This window comes from Phalacrocorax carbo, chromosome 1 (genome assembly GCF_963921805.1).
Source record: "Phalacrocorax carbo chromosome 1, bPhaCar2.1, whole genome shotgun sequence".
Lineage (NCBI taxonomy): Eukaryota > Metazoa > Chordata > Aves > Suliformes > Phalacrocoracidae > Phalacrocorax > Phalacrocorax carbo.
The window spans coordinates 108,040,250-108,055,391 of NC_087513.1; the positions used below are offsets into that span (position 1 = coordinate 108,040,250).

Sequence of the window (15,142 nt, forward strand, 5' to 3'; positions counted from 1 at the left end):
AGATGCAGTATAGTAAAGGAGCAAAATTCAGTGCAGTATCTATCATCAGCCACTGTGAATTTTAGTGTTTCATCAAATCTATATGTCCCATTATTTACATTATTTTTATCTTAGAAAACAGAACAAACATAAAAAGACTATACTCATTACAGTGGTTAACTTTTGACTCCTTTAAAATGATGACCAGTGGCACCAATTTTTTTCCAATTCATGTATCCTCCCTTGTCAGAAGGCAGAGTTCTGGTATTGGCTTATTGCCATCAATGGGCCAAAGTTATCCTTATTGTCCAGTTGAAGAAAGCACACATGGCACCTCACTGCAGCCTCGCAGGCTTCAAAAACTGGACATGCTTGCACAACAAATGCCTGGGAATCTAAACTGTGCTCCTTGGAAATTTGAACTTACAAAATAAATTCAATAAGCTTTTGGTTTTGGACCAGTATGGAAGCTGAAGGATTTCCAGCTCAGGGTTTCCTAGTGATTTAGCACTGTGTAAGAATACTTCTTAGTGCAGAGGTTACGATGTGTTAAATTCTGGGTTTTCTTTGTGGCATATGTTCTATAACTGCAGTCCCAAGGAAAAAATCTAGTCTGAAGACAAGATAGCATCCTGATTCTGTTCAGGTCATACCAGGTGTTATACCAGAAAGAAGCACAATAAATAGCTCACTGAGAGTACCTGGTACAGCAAGTGGTACTAGTCCAGTATGGGCACATCATGTCCCCTCTCTCGGTTCTATTATCTCTGTGGTATGGGTTTTATTGCAATCACAGCTCATTGGAAAACTACCGTTTCATCTCAGAAAAAACAAACGTACCAGACATTTGAAGTGTGTTTTCATTCTGACTCACAACAAAATTGAGACTAAGCTTTTCACCCCTCCCTTGCTCTTGCAACCTCCATGAAAACCATGCGTAGTTGAGAGACTCACCAATGAGATGACGCTACCAAGGCACTGAGAGCAGTGAGAGCTTTGAGGTGTTATGTGAAGCCCAAATTCAAGGCCATACTCCAAATCCTACTCAAATCTGGCCTTTCATTGCAAAGGGGATTGTACCAGCTACAAGGTTTTAAGCTTTCATGAATGGGTAGGAACATGTCTGCTCTTCCCATTCCCTCACATATTAACAAAAATCCCAAACACACAATTTTCAGATATTTTACCCATGTAGACACAATTACCAAGAGGCATTAATCAAATGAATATAAGCTCCATTATAGAGACAGAAAGGAAATAATGGAAACACCCCAAAAGACAATATCGAAGAGCCCTGCCATATACTTGTGATTATAGCTGACTGCCTAACCTAGCATCATCACATGCATCCTCTACAAGGGCTCTGAGCTGCTCATCCATCTGTGAACCATGTCCCCTTTCCAGCTGTGTGAAGTGGTTTTTGGACTTCACATCTGAACTTAAAAAGGGGGCGGACAGACAGAAGTATATGAGAAAGACAGCACAGCTGTGGCGAGTGAAAGCAACTCAAGAGTGGTAAAGCTCAGCATCTACTTTGCACAGGTGAAGGCAGCAGAGAGTCAAGCTGCATGAGCTCATTCAGCTGTCTCAGCCACTTTGTCATCTCATCTTCACACATCTGCTTTTGGCTGTGCTGTTGCTAAGTGAAGCTGATTTCTTTATCTCACGGCTGCAGGCTGTCAGTGACAAAGGTCCATCTCTATCTCAAACATAATGGTAAAGTGAAGACATTAAACCGTGCCATAGCTTTTCCATGCTTTCTGGTTGAACAGCACTTGTATACTGCTTCTCTTCTCCCTGAAGAAGCCATGAAAAACCCTGCAGAAAAACCTAAAACTAAGTACTTAAGAATTCCAGTAGCTCTGTATCTCACTTGCCTTTCAACATACCTGAAAGAACAGCAAATCTACGACACCTTCTGAATGAGGTCAACGTGACCACGTAGAGGAACTATGGTTCTCAAGGAAGTAACCATTCAGTATCCCGTGGAAATCAAGGACAGGAGTGTGAGGTTACTTGGTTCTTCTTGTGAAGATTAGAAAAGAGATGAAGACATAAAAGGGTAGGAAAGTGACTAAAACGTCATCCAGAAGACATAATAGTGCAAAACATTGGGTGGATCACTAGATGTTTTTCCGAAAGAAAGCTTCTTGTCATGTCAGTGCTGGGTGGTGGTTAGAAATGGCAGGCCCTTTGCTGTTGACATTCAGCTTACCAGAAAGATGCCAGTAGATGTTACGACTGGCAGCGAAGCAGCCTGAAGACTCTGTACAGTTGTTATCCAGCTTTCTTGTGTATCCATGGAATAAACCAAAGAGGTATGGGAAGAAAAGTAGCAGTATGGTGTAGAATATGTATAGTCAAAGAAGCAGCTTCCCTGAAGCAGTTAAAGATCTCCAGACTTTTCCCTAGGCTGGAAGTTTGGGAAGAACAAAAAAAGTAAGAACATGCTCTTGAGTGCACTCCAAGTGGAATAAGATATAAAAAGCTAGAAAAGTAAGAGCAAGCAGATATACAAGAGAGATTTCACTTGGGGGAAAAAACAGGTGGTCATTCAACTTCCTGTGGAATATCAACATACGTGCACACACATGCCTTCACCTGGTGTACAAAACTAAGTTTTCTATTAGGATGGTTTAAAGGACTTGTGACTTACTAAATATTCAGAGCGTTTATAATCTGTGCCAAGCAGCAAAATGTCTAGAGCAAAAACACTGATGTTGCTAATTTGTGGAAGAGTATAACAGTTTCTAAGAACTGAAATAACTCTGCTGTCTGTTGCAAGCTTTCAGAATATAAGGGTTAAGGGATATTGTGATTACAGAGGCCCAGAAGACTTTTTATTTTCCTTCTCTGCAATAGGTATTGCCGGGGGTTTCTGCCCACACATCAAGGGGTTGAGTCTTCTGGCTAACATGTTTGTAGCCACCCACAAATTGCTTTTACCAGCTGGCCAGTGATGGCTTTATAATGACTTCTGTCTGGCTTTATGCTATGACACAGATCACTAGAAGAGTGCTGAAACCTACAGAAAACTGTAGGCCACATCCTCTGCCTGTTCTGCCTGTACACAGTTACTGCTTTTTTTCCAGCAGTGTCAGGTATCCTGGCCAATGTTCAATTTGAGGTATTTTGGGTTTCTTAGAAACAATATTGAAGTCATCTGCTCTACAAAGCTAATTAAGGAATTTAAAGGTAACTAATGCTGATTTATGCCACCTTGGTAGTTGTGCTACAGTACTTATCAGAGAGTAATTATAAATTATGTGTTTGATTGTCCTGTTTCTAAAAATGGCCAGAGAAGGTGGTTCATCTTTAAATGCTCTTGCTTGCTTAGGAAAACAAATGAAGACCCAAACTAGGTTTGTTACTCCAAGCAAAATTAATATTAATATGAAAATATTCCCTGCAGGAAATTTGCTCTCACTTTCTTTAAAATATTCTGCTATTAAGGACTTCAGCCTGGCTAGAGAAGGGAAGACAGGGACAAAATAAGAAATTACCTGAGTTTTCCACAAATTTGGTCAAAACTTAAAAGGTGCTATACTCAACACACAAAAGAGGCCAGGACTGGACCAGGCCACAGATGTCATTTTTTCCTTTGGCACACAAGCTAGTCTAGAGATGTGTGAGCCCTCAACAAGCCTGTGTGTTTATCTGAACGTCAAAATGCAGGGTCTGAATATCCCAATTAGCCTCCTGGCAGGGACAGGAGAGAGATGGCTGTTCTTTCCCCACAAAGACCCAGGACCCTTACTTTCTGGTGAGAAAACAAAATTCCTCAAATTTCAAGACCATACCACAAGAGATATGCTAACATATACGTTAAGACATGAACAACTTTTTGAAACTGCTGTTGAAAAAAAAAAGTTTGCTGCCATTCAAGAAGGATGATAATATAAATGAGGAAAAAATACCAGAGGTAAGGGGAGCAATAATATGTTTGTAGAGCCTTCCACTCACACCCAAGGTTAACTCTAACCTTGTTCTAGTTTTTTATGAAGCCTGGGGGAGACAGGAAACACCTTCTGAAGTGTCACCTGCAATCCGTTTTTTCCCCATCTACACATACTTGGTTATTAAAAGTATAATTTTTTCTTTCTCTGAACCCTCCCTGATAAAGGCCCACAGGTATTTCCACTATAAACCAGATTCTTAAAAGTGCTACCCAGATGTTGTCATCCATTTCTGCTTATTTAACAGAGTTCAAATGGATTTTGACAAACAGTCTTTCTTCAAGAGCAAATGCAGTAAAGACCTTTAATGACAGAACTATGTGTCATCTTTGCCTATAAGCATAAATTTGCACAGCGGGCAGTTCGGTGAAAACAGCTTATCATCAACTCATCACCTCTCATCATTGTTAGAATGAAATGCAAATGGAAACGAACATCACTTCAGTCATGGTTGTGAAAATTAGCATCTGTGACATTAGCAGTGGCTCATTTATTATGCACTCAAAATTTCAGGGGGGGGGAAGAATATAAAACTTGCTGTTTTCAGAACTCTACCAGTCTTTACCTTTGAAATAAAATTAAAAACCTCAGCTTTCCTCACTCAAGGATAAATCCTAGTTAATATTCATTAACACTGAGCAATTTCTGCACTGCAGATCTTGTCCTGCAGAAGATCTAATCATGTTTTGAATTATTTTTTGTGTTTAGGCTTGCTGTACTTATTTTCTGTTTTATTTTCTTTAATAAATATTCCCCATTGGAGAGTCAGAAGCCACCATCTAAGAAAAAGGCAGCACTACAAAACTTGCTTATAGCATCTGTCTGCACTACAGGCTCCAAACACTTAGTCAAGCAATAAACCTTACTCAGGTGACAAATCCCATTGAAATCAATGGGATCACAGCTAATTTATTCATTTAAGTGTTATCAGAATCAGGATCAGGCTTTCTGTGAATAATTTATAAAAAGGGGAGATCCTGGCCTCAAGTCTATGGAAAAAATCTGCATTGATTTCTGTGGAGGCAGGGTTTCATTTAAAGCTTATAAAAAGGAAAATTATTGGTATGAAATAGTACTAGGAAACAAAGTTGCACATTAAAATATTTCCTCCCATTGGATTTACCACTATTTTCTCATAACCCTGAAAATAAATAATAGATTATCACCTAAGTAAACAAATATTGATTTAATTAGAAGCTTGGACATATTTTTGCCTAAACAAAATGCACATGCATTGACCCTGAATTGTCTTACACACCAGAAGTAAGCTGAGTTTCAAGCACCAAGCGCATTTGGAAGCAGAATAAGGAAAGAGAAACGTCTCAAACCTTTAGCATAAACATAGATCAACTGTCATGTAGAATAATGACACAAGACTTTCTTCAGTCAAGTCAGAAAGAAGTGGCACAAAGTAGTCTTTGCTTCAGCTTGAAGTAAAGCCAAGAATCATCAGGCAGTTCTCAAGTTTGCTACGTCCGTAGGAATTTGAGAGAAAGAAATAGGCTCTACCCAGCACATTTCATCCCTTGAAGTGGGCAAGACAATGCAGGGATGTTTTACAGATTATTTGCACCTGGTCAAATGTGTAAAACAGTGCAAAGTGGAATGCAGAGTAGCTGCAAAATGCTTTAGTGGTGTTTTATTTATATGGTGCTGCCTGAAGCATATGAAAAAGAGAAGACTAGATCCTGGATAATTTCTTAGAATGTTTTTTCTTACCATCTTTCTAAATGTGCTTCATGGCACTCCCCAGAGACACTGACATCTGTAACATCATAAGGGCCAAAGAGGCTAAAATCCAGGTGGTTTTAGGGGTCTTTGTTTCACCCTCTAAGTCAACTGCTCTCTTCTTCCCCAGGTCTCTAAATGCTGGTCGGACAGACTGCACAAACTCCTAGCTGAAATACACCTAGTAAAAGCATCCTTTCCCCCACTTGCTACAGTACTTTCCTGCTCTGCAGCTAAAACTCCAGCAATGCAGGAGACACATGCTCACCCTGCAGTGAGCGGCCGGAGCTTGGCCGACTCCGGCTGTCAGCATGACCACAAGACTCAGGGCTAGGTGCAAGATGCTGTTTGTTTGACCTCACCTGCCTACAAATAACACTGCAGCTCAGAACAGCTATGCCGTGTAAACCGAGCCATGCCTCATCTGACGGAAAAGAAAGGGGACAGATGAGGACTGAAAGGAAGCGCTGAGAGAGAGCTGCCTCTCGGTGGATGCCCTGGTGGGAGGTGCACAGGCTCTGTTGTGATAGAAAGTCATTTAAGGTCCTGGATAGACAGATAGGTTAGATTAGACAGGCTTGAAATAGAAAGCCTAGCCCTTCAATCGGTTGAATTTCTTCAATATTAAGCATGGTATTCCTTCACCTTTGTCAAAAAGTATAACCGGATGCTGATATTCTCCACATTAGAAAGCAATAGAAGCAAAAGGCTTAAAGAGAAAATCCTGGTGAAACACTTGAATTGATGCACAGAAGTTCATCCAACTGTGATAAAGACAACTGGTCACTATGGATAAGATTCGGTTACCTAAAAAGATCTTTTTGGGGTCCTCTTTGAGGGCCTAAGGTAGCAAACCTGATTTTCACTGAACACTCCAGACCTTATGGGTCTCCCATAGCTCTTGTCTCAGCCCCATACAGATGTGTTGGAGACACTGGGACATCTAAGCTGCCTAAAGGCAAGGTGAGGTAGCACAAGACCTTCACAGTGACAATGGCATCTTGCCCTGCGAGTATGAGGAGGTACCAAATGTTGCCTGTGCAGAGCAGGGGCGGCCAGGAAGTGATCCTGGGAAGTCACTTGTGAAATCCTGTAACTTCTGTCGGGAGGTAAGGACCTGCGTCCCATGTTGCCCAATTCAGTATTAAGCAACTTCAGTGTTTGCGTTGCTTCCACAGAGCATGTTTCAAAACGTGCTAAAACAAACTAAGATTGCCATACCATGCGCTGTGGGGCTGTTTCCTCCCGTGCCCTTTTTGTGAATAGCACATTCAGCAAAAACATTCTCACCGTGGAATTTTTACACAATTCTGTGCAGAAGTGGGACTACAATAGTTGAAGTGTTTCAAAGCACACCACTGAGGCAGAAAGACATCCTGAGCCACTTCACCAAGACCTTTCCATTTTTGTAAACATTTACAGTACAACAAAGTCAGCACAGCAAAGTCAGCAGGTTTGACACTCAGCCAAGTGGTTAGACTCTCTTTATCCCTGCTTTACACATATGGTGAATCAAATCCATGACGGTGATTTTTTTTTTTTTTTGAGAAGCCACAATGCCAGCATTTTAATAGCATGGAGTGCACTCAGGAATAAATAACTAACTGTGTGGAAAAAAAAAAAATCAGGCTGTTGTTCAGGCATGTATTATGCTGGAAGAAGAGAGTGACCAAAACTTGCTTTTGAAATTATTTAACAGATAGGAAAACAAAGCGCATCCACAGTGCCTGTCATGGTCATTTCTTCCTTAACCTATAGAATAATAAGATATTAATTTTACTTCTGACCTGTCTTTAAAAAACAGTATGGTAGTGCAATACACAAAAGCCAATGCTGAGTAAAACCAGAAGACATTCCTGCTGAAATAGCATCTGCAATTATATTTAAGGCCCAGAAATCACAAAGTGAGGTGTATTCCCAAACAAAGAGAAGATGGGTCTGTAAACTAGGAGACAGTGAGTTACTGAGAGCAGAACTATCCTAACGGGCTTTTGTATTCTCTTATTTAAATTTTCACCACTGGGAAACTGAATTAAAAACAGATACTGATGCTCTCAGGTCTAGCAGTAGCCATTTCTCTTCAGGCTTACAATATACTTACAAAAGTCATTCTGCGTCCAGTCCAGAGACTGAAAATAAATTTCTAGCACAGAACACATCCTTATGTATCCTGCAAAAGTCTCACTTACTTTCTTGCAATTCCAGATTTTGGAAAGTGTCCAGTGTAGCATATTATCAATTTATTCAGACTATTTATTTCAGGCTGAAAGTATAATAAAAACCAGAGAAGTGAAGATGACAAACACTGATTGCCAAGTACCTTCTCCTTTGGTTACGATGATGCAGAAGCAAATTTATTAAAATAAGGAACAAATGTAATAGCTTTCCTAGTTCCTTACTGATTCTCACACTCTTTTGTGGGACGTCATCTGTTTATCATAGATGAAAGGGAGAGGGGGATTTTTGCGAGCCCCTCTGTTAAAAGACTGATGCAGAGCATATAACAATAGACAAAGTACAGTACCAAGACTCTTTAGCACAGCTATAGCAGCTTCACAATGATGATCACTTGAATTGGATCATTACTTTTATAAAGTGAGTATATACAAAGAGATTTCTTAGGTTATACCACTGAGGCATTTGCTAGCCCACCAAGAAATCCCGAAGCTAGGATTTAAAAGGAAATCCTCCCTTTAAAAATTGTTAAGAATTCCTGTCATTATTCACTGACAATAAAAATTAAACATTCTTACCTTTGGCTTTTGACTTTTCTCCTTATCAGACACATTAGATGGTTTTCTCTTCAACATTTTAAATTCAGGTTTATCCAGCTGAGGTGCAAATGCTACCAGCTTGTAACCAAACTAAGTACAGCAAAGCGTACTGCCCAAGCGTACATCAGTTACTCAGTTCCTTATTCTATCAGGATGTGACTTCACGCAGCTGCTTTGTGGCATGGGTGAGCGAGCTGAAATCTTTGTGAGGGAGTGAAGAAGGAGGGGAGGAAGTGACGGGGGAAAGAAAGAGGTGCACTAAGCTGAAAATGAGGAAAGGGGTCAGAGTGAGAAATACCTTAAGACTAATCGCCTTCTATGTCACTGTCAGGCCTCAGCAAGATTTTGGACAACTTCAAGAAAATCATCCTCTTTTCCTTTCTCATTTTTCCCCAGTCAGCCTTGTGGCACTAACTGCACCCTTCATTTCAGCTTCTGCTGGGACTCAAATGTGAAGAAGGTATGCAGCTGTTCAGAGGACCAAGGTATATTATCCCCCGGCAGATTCGCACTGCACTGTGGTACATGGTCTAGCTGGTCCCTAAGGCCTCCCATTCTCTCTTAGCTCTACAGTAATGCACTAAAAGCAATGAGATTGAAGGTCACTGGCAGACAAGGGAGGTTTTCTAAAGCCATCTTTTTCTTTTGCATGGTGGAATAATCTTTCGCCATTCATCACAGAATTTGGACTCCCTGAAACAGCACTTTTCAGTCCTCTGTTGTCCTTGATTTGGTGACAAAGTCACAGGGAGAAAAAGCAAGTCTAACAGAAGGCTTACAACAAGGAGACAGAGGAGAACAGCAGAGGTCCTTTATACCCTCTTGACAAACAGCCCAGAGGCCAAATAAAAGTGGAGGTATTAAGACAGCTTTGAATTTCTGCTTCATTTTTCTTGATATTATTTGCCAAAGTCAAACAAACAAACGTCTTGAGTATTTTAAGTAAAACTTATTTGTTGTGAATCATAGGCCACACAACCTGAAACCATGAAAAATTCCCAATGTTTTGCTGAATGATGAAGGCGAATTCTCAGTTTCAAATCCCAAACTTTTGGGCCACCCACAGAGCTTCAATTAAATCTTAATTTAGCATTACTACAAATGAAAAATAAACCTATTTCTAAGTAAGTTGCAGGAAAAATGTTCACGAGTGTCAAGAAAAAACTTTGGTAAATTTTTTTATTTTTCAAAATTTTGATTACACTTTTTCAGACTTTTTTCCAAGCAAGTCTATTTTAAGCAACTTTTACTTATATGTTTTGCATAGATAAAAGCTCTTTTAAAAGAGCAAGTCATTATGGAGGTCTCTTGCACCAAATAAAAATTCAGAAGTCCTTGTCAATCCAGATACTCAGTGCACAGACCTTCCTTTCTCTTTGTCATTCTTTTAATATGGCTGAACTCAAATCTCAAGGAAACCTAAAAAAAGAAACCATCCAAACTGAAAACCAAAAGAACTGATGGTTGAAAGCTGGTAAGAAATGCATGGGACTTATTTCTTAGAATTGCCTTTCTCAGTCACGTAAACACTTACAACTTTTTGAAGCATCTGTGAGGAGACAATGCTACATAGGCAGGTAGTCTCTTGGCTGAATTGCTCTCTTCCTCCTCTATCATATGAATACTCCAGGGAGGGATAAGACACTGCTCATCAGATGAATTCCCATTTCAGTTTGCTATTTGGACTTCTATTTAAATGTTTAAGAAAAGTTTTGGAGGCCACCTTGGATTCTGTTGGATAGGCAACTGAATGGACTGAGACTGATTAAAGAGTAATTATTATATGCTAATGGTATAATAAGCTTTTCCTTTCCAGACCTTCTAAGAACCATCTTGGTAAGAAAAGGAGGAGGAACTGGGGTTAAGGTGCTGAAATTCTGCCAAATATTGTGCAAGACTGTTCTCTAGTTTATTGGATTGCAGTGGAGTACGTGTTGGACCTCAACCCATTAACTAAGACATTTCACTTCACATTTTAATCAGAACGACATTCATCTAGAACAGAATTGAATTTATTATTGCTATTATTAATAATAACATATCCACCAGATCTCATAATAATTGATATCATTAATAATCAATACTTAATAATAATAATCGTGAACTCTGAGACACATTTTTTTCATATATCTGATGACAACACCTGAAAAGTCCATTTAAGTGGCTAACCATAAGGAGGTTTTACCATGGATATTTAATCAGCCTTAGTAATTCAATACGGCCATATGGTTTTATAAAAGCTGTATGTATTTTTAATAGTAATTAAACCTGATTATTTATCTACATAGAGGTACATTGCAGTATATTGTTTTTCTTCTTAATCTGATCCAAATGTGAGGATTAGATCAGACTCTGCTGATCATTAGACTGTGATTTCCTGTCTCAGGCCCCTGTTAAAATCTTCAAGATTAATAAAATGGGAACTCATCTGAAGAGTAATATATGAGCTTCCTTTCTGTAGAATATTTATTGTTAAACAGGAAGAAAGAGGCCATTTCAAGAGATATAGTACCCACCCATATCTATTTCCTTTCCTCATCCACATATCAGAAAAATTATAGCAGCTTGAGAGCTGACCTGATTATGTTCTTGCCCTTGGAAGGCTGACCCACACTAGTTTTAAAAAGTAACAAAGTGAAGAAAATCAAACATATATAACATTAAGTTAATTTATTTTAGTTAACCAATAAATTTCAAAAGGAGTTCTTTTGAGTTAAAAACTAGTAATAAGCTTGGTGCTTATATCTTCTGCATTTGAAGCTAATTTTTCAAAGGGCAATGAATATGTAAAATTAAAAGCAAAATTCTCATAGTCAGTTTTCTGTAGGACATGACTGCAGGAAACTTATGCCATTTCCTTGCTGGTCTTTGGACCTGATTCAAGCCCCAGTGAAATCAATAGAAGTTTTTCAGGTGAATTGTATGGGGCTTGGATTGACTCCTCCATCTTGAAATACCCAGGCAATGTCACTTTTCTCTCTGGGAAGTCCTATTGGGAAAAAGGCTATCCACTTAAAAATAATTAAGATGACCCCATGAGAATGATTTCCGCTGTCATTATATTTCTAAAAAGCAACATACCTTATAGCTTATTATTATCATTATTCAGTTTTAATGAATAGACCATGATGAATGGTCCTGGATATTCAAGTGCTTTATGTGCCTCCCTCCCACACGATATCAAGTGCCGCAACAGTGCCATATCCCCTCAGTGGCTCCATCCAGTTACCTTGCCCTAAAAGGAGAGATCACTTCCAGTGTAAACTGCAAGTGTAAACTTATACTTTCAATACCTGATTATTCTGATAAAACTAAAAAGTACAGAGCAAAGTAGATTGAAGGGTTTAGCACACCGGGGACCTGTCAAAAAGCAAATGAACGAGACTTTTTTCATATTAGCAACTCGTCTTTCATTGTCTGTCAGACAAATCTGGTCCAAGTTTAACTGGAGACTCAGAGATACCTTGGGGCTGTACGTTGCTTTCCCTAATGCTAAACAATCCCAGAGTGTGTTAATCTGTTTATTTTAATTAAAATAAGACTTGTATTTTGTACAAGAAAGGAATCATGCCTTCAGCCTCTGCTTTTGTGGCCATGCCTCTCCCTGCATGATCTAGCTCCCTTAGATATTGCAGAAATCTCAGAATAGCAAGTGGAGCTGAGTGAATAATTTGCAGTGAATAATTTACTTAACAAATTTAATCTTTATTTCCTCAAGGAATGTTCATGAGCAGAACACAATTTCCTCATATGTATTAATTATGGGCCAGAACATAGCTAGATACTTCCCTCTCCTGGTCTAATCTGAGCAAGGGCCAGCCACAGTTACAGTCACTTACTCCTCAGCAGAGCTCTCTCCGTCAACTACCACAGCAAAGACTACAGAAACTAAAAGGAACAAGTGTGAAAAAGTGAAGTTAAGTCCTCCCTCCCCTGCCAAGAACCCATGAAAGAAGCCAGATGTTGCAGGCTGGGCTGGGCTGTCTTTATAGCTATTTAAACTAAACATTCACTTTTAATTTTAACTCCAAAAACTGAGGCTGTGATTTTCCATTGGGTTGCTGGGGAATAGAGCTGGATGCTTAAGGCCCCATCTTTGAAACTCCCACACTCACTGCAGACTCATCACTGTGAGCCTCCAGAACTTAGCACTGAAAATTAGTCCAAAATGCTTAGGGGCTTCATGCAACTGGGCATGTAATTTCCTGTTGAATAGGCTCCTATGTGCTTTTGATCAGGAATAAAAAAAAAGAAGTAGCTACAGAAATTCAGTGTCTTCAAGACACAAGAAGGATTAAAGAATATTTTAAGCTTACACCCTTGTTTTGGCAGAGGGTTGATACTATATCAAGAAGACTCCTATACTGTACAACGTATAATTCTTATGAAGCCTGAAGAAACTAGCTATTCAGCAAAGCTAAAAACTGACATCTGAAGTTATCTTCAAAATTGTGATCTTTGCTGTGTAATTTACATTGGGGAGGGGGATTTTTTAATGTCACACATCTACTGAAACTGCATGAGGGACCAACAAGAGTCTAAGTTTGTTTAAGCAACTGCAGAGCAGCAAGAATACCCTCATCATGCCAAGTCCCAGGAATTGTGAATTTGGCCTCTCTCAGACTAGTGGGCTTCCTTCTCTTCCTGAAAAATGTTTTTGTGATTCTTCCTTCTCTTATGCTAATCCTTTGCCACTAAGGTTGATGAAGTCACAAAGAAATATGGCAGGGACTATAGAGCAGGCTATAGAGCATCACTACCAGAGCTCCTACTGAATTTAAAGATTTATCTGGTACAAAAAGCAGTTTCTATTCTGTGAGCAAGAAAAAGCATCTCATTGCCAGGCCCTCAGACTGTGTCCTTGGCATGCTCCCAACACCACCTGACCTAAAGGGAAAATGAAGTACCAAGAACTTATCGCAAACTTTGATCCGAACACATTCTCTTGTATTAGCAGTAGATGAACAGATCAGTCATACCTACGCTACGTCAGGTTAGCACTAAGGCTAATAAAAATCTATGCTATTGTGACAGAAGGATTCTCAAGGAGATTGGCTTTCACCTATTGAACAAATCCCTTTCCTATTACCTTGAAGAGTAAGAGCCAAAGTTGTATCTATATCTTCTAGGTGTTCCGGTTGGGAAAACTCAAAGTCAGCAAGGTTGGTGTCTTGCAAAACACAGCCACAGGCTTATCCAACATCTGTGTAATAATTTCCAACAGAAGTATATGCGTCACTGGTGGTTTTCCTGTACAATTTATTGTAAGCAGAATACCCTTTACTGCCTGTGATGAATAACAGAAAGTAACTGGTAGGACGATGCCGCTGTGGGTTCAGGCATGTAAGTGAACAGCACACTGTTTCTCAGAGTGAATGTTAAAGAACATCGTGATGTTCATGCCTAGAACATCTCAGTGGATTCTGTTAGTGAACACTGCAATTACTAAGGAGCTAGAAGGGCATTTTATCCCACGTAATTTACAGGTTTGTATGACTGTTTTGTAGTTATCCAGCTGAAGCTCAGACTGCCAGAAATACATTTACAGATAAAGAGTGACAGTTGCCTTGCACATCTACTCAGAAAACCCAAATACAAGATTTTCAATAAAGGGAACTGATATAAAAATAAATGTAGGCTCTCTGTTTTAATCTCATACACAAAATGTGACATGCTTCATTCAACATCTAGAAGGCCAGCTTAATGCACAAGTACTGACACTGCAGCAGGGAATATTTTTTAAGGTACATACCTGATGTCCATCTCCCTATCTCTGATTATAATCAAGATCAACAAAAGTAAATTCTGATTAACTCTAATGCACAGCCTGCTGTCAGGAAACTCTTTGTAGTTTGAGCCATCTTTTACCAGTAAAAATCTCCTGCTGAATTTCTTCACCGATGTCAGTGTGTGAAGTCACTGTGCCACCACAGCCTTAGGACTGCCATGCAAATGCTAACATGAAAAGGAATAAAGTATGGTACAGCGCATATTCACTTGCAGGGCTTCAATTTGATTTTGCTTCTAGAGTAAAATGCTATTCTTCCTTTCTTGTTGAACATGGTTTCAAGTGGGTGAAAATAAAAATTTGGAAGGGACAGAGAGGGACAAGATGGCTTTATTTGTAGTTGGTTTTAACACTTTCTTTCTACCCATCTAACTGGTATGATACCTGATAGATAGCTAGCAGGAACACAGAAATGCTTCATCATCAAGAATAGATGATTAGTTACATATTATTTACATTCAATTTTCTTTTCATAAAACACACTGTACCAGGGCTCTGGGCTTATCTGTTGCAACACTTGATTCAGGTGCTAACATTAATGGCAATACCTTCAAAATCAAGCAGGACGTGGGTCAGGCTAGCTCCATCAGCAGACCTGCCAAATCACACACACTGGGAATGAGTCGAGCGGTTGATTTGCTCTCATGCTCACTTCCTGAACCTCACTGCAGGGAGGTCTGGCTCCTTCTCTGTACATCTGGCACATATAGGTGTTTACCCCAATCCATCAGCCACTTGCTCTGCTGCAGGAGTGACAGAGGGTGGGCAAGCTTCTGCCCCGCTGAACTCCCCTATAAAGAAGAGGAGGGACATTTCCTGCTGGATTTTGGCACCAAGTCCCTCACTAGGGATGACTGACCAGGTGACTGCTGTACCCTGTGCTGGTCATGATTAGTGCCCTGCTTGCCTTACTTGGG

At 39.7% G+C, this 15,142-nt stretch overlaps 1 protein-coding gene across 2 annotated transcripts in view; it reads right to left on the bottom strand.

The window, feature by feature from the left end:
• Positions 1-15,142, bottom strand: part of SAMSN1 (SAM domain, SH3 domain and nuclear localization signals 1) — a 276,633-nt gene that overhangs the window by 26,945 nt on the left and 234,546 nt on the right. The window contains exon 1 of one of the 2 annotated variants that reach the window (XM_009508378.2): positions 8,417-8,634. The exons of the other annotated variant lie outside the window; for it this stretch is intronic. Coding sequence (XP_009506673.1) covers positions 8,417-8,473 — 57 coding nt within the window. The 5' untranslated portion in view covers positions 8,474-8,634. Of the gene's footprint in view, positions 1-8,416; positions 8,635-15,142 lie in introns of those variants that run through there. 2 annotated transcript variants of the gene reach the window in all.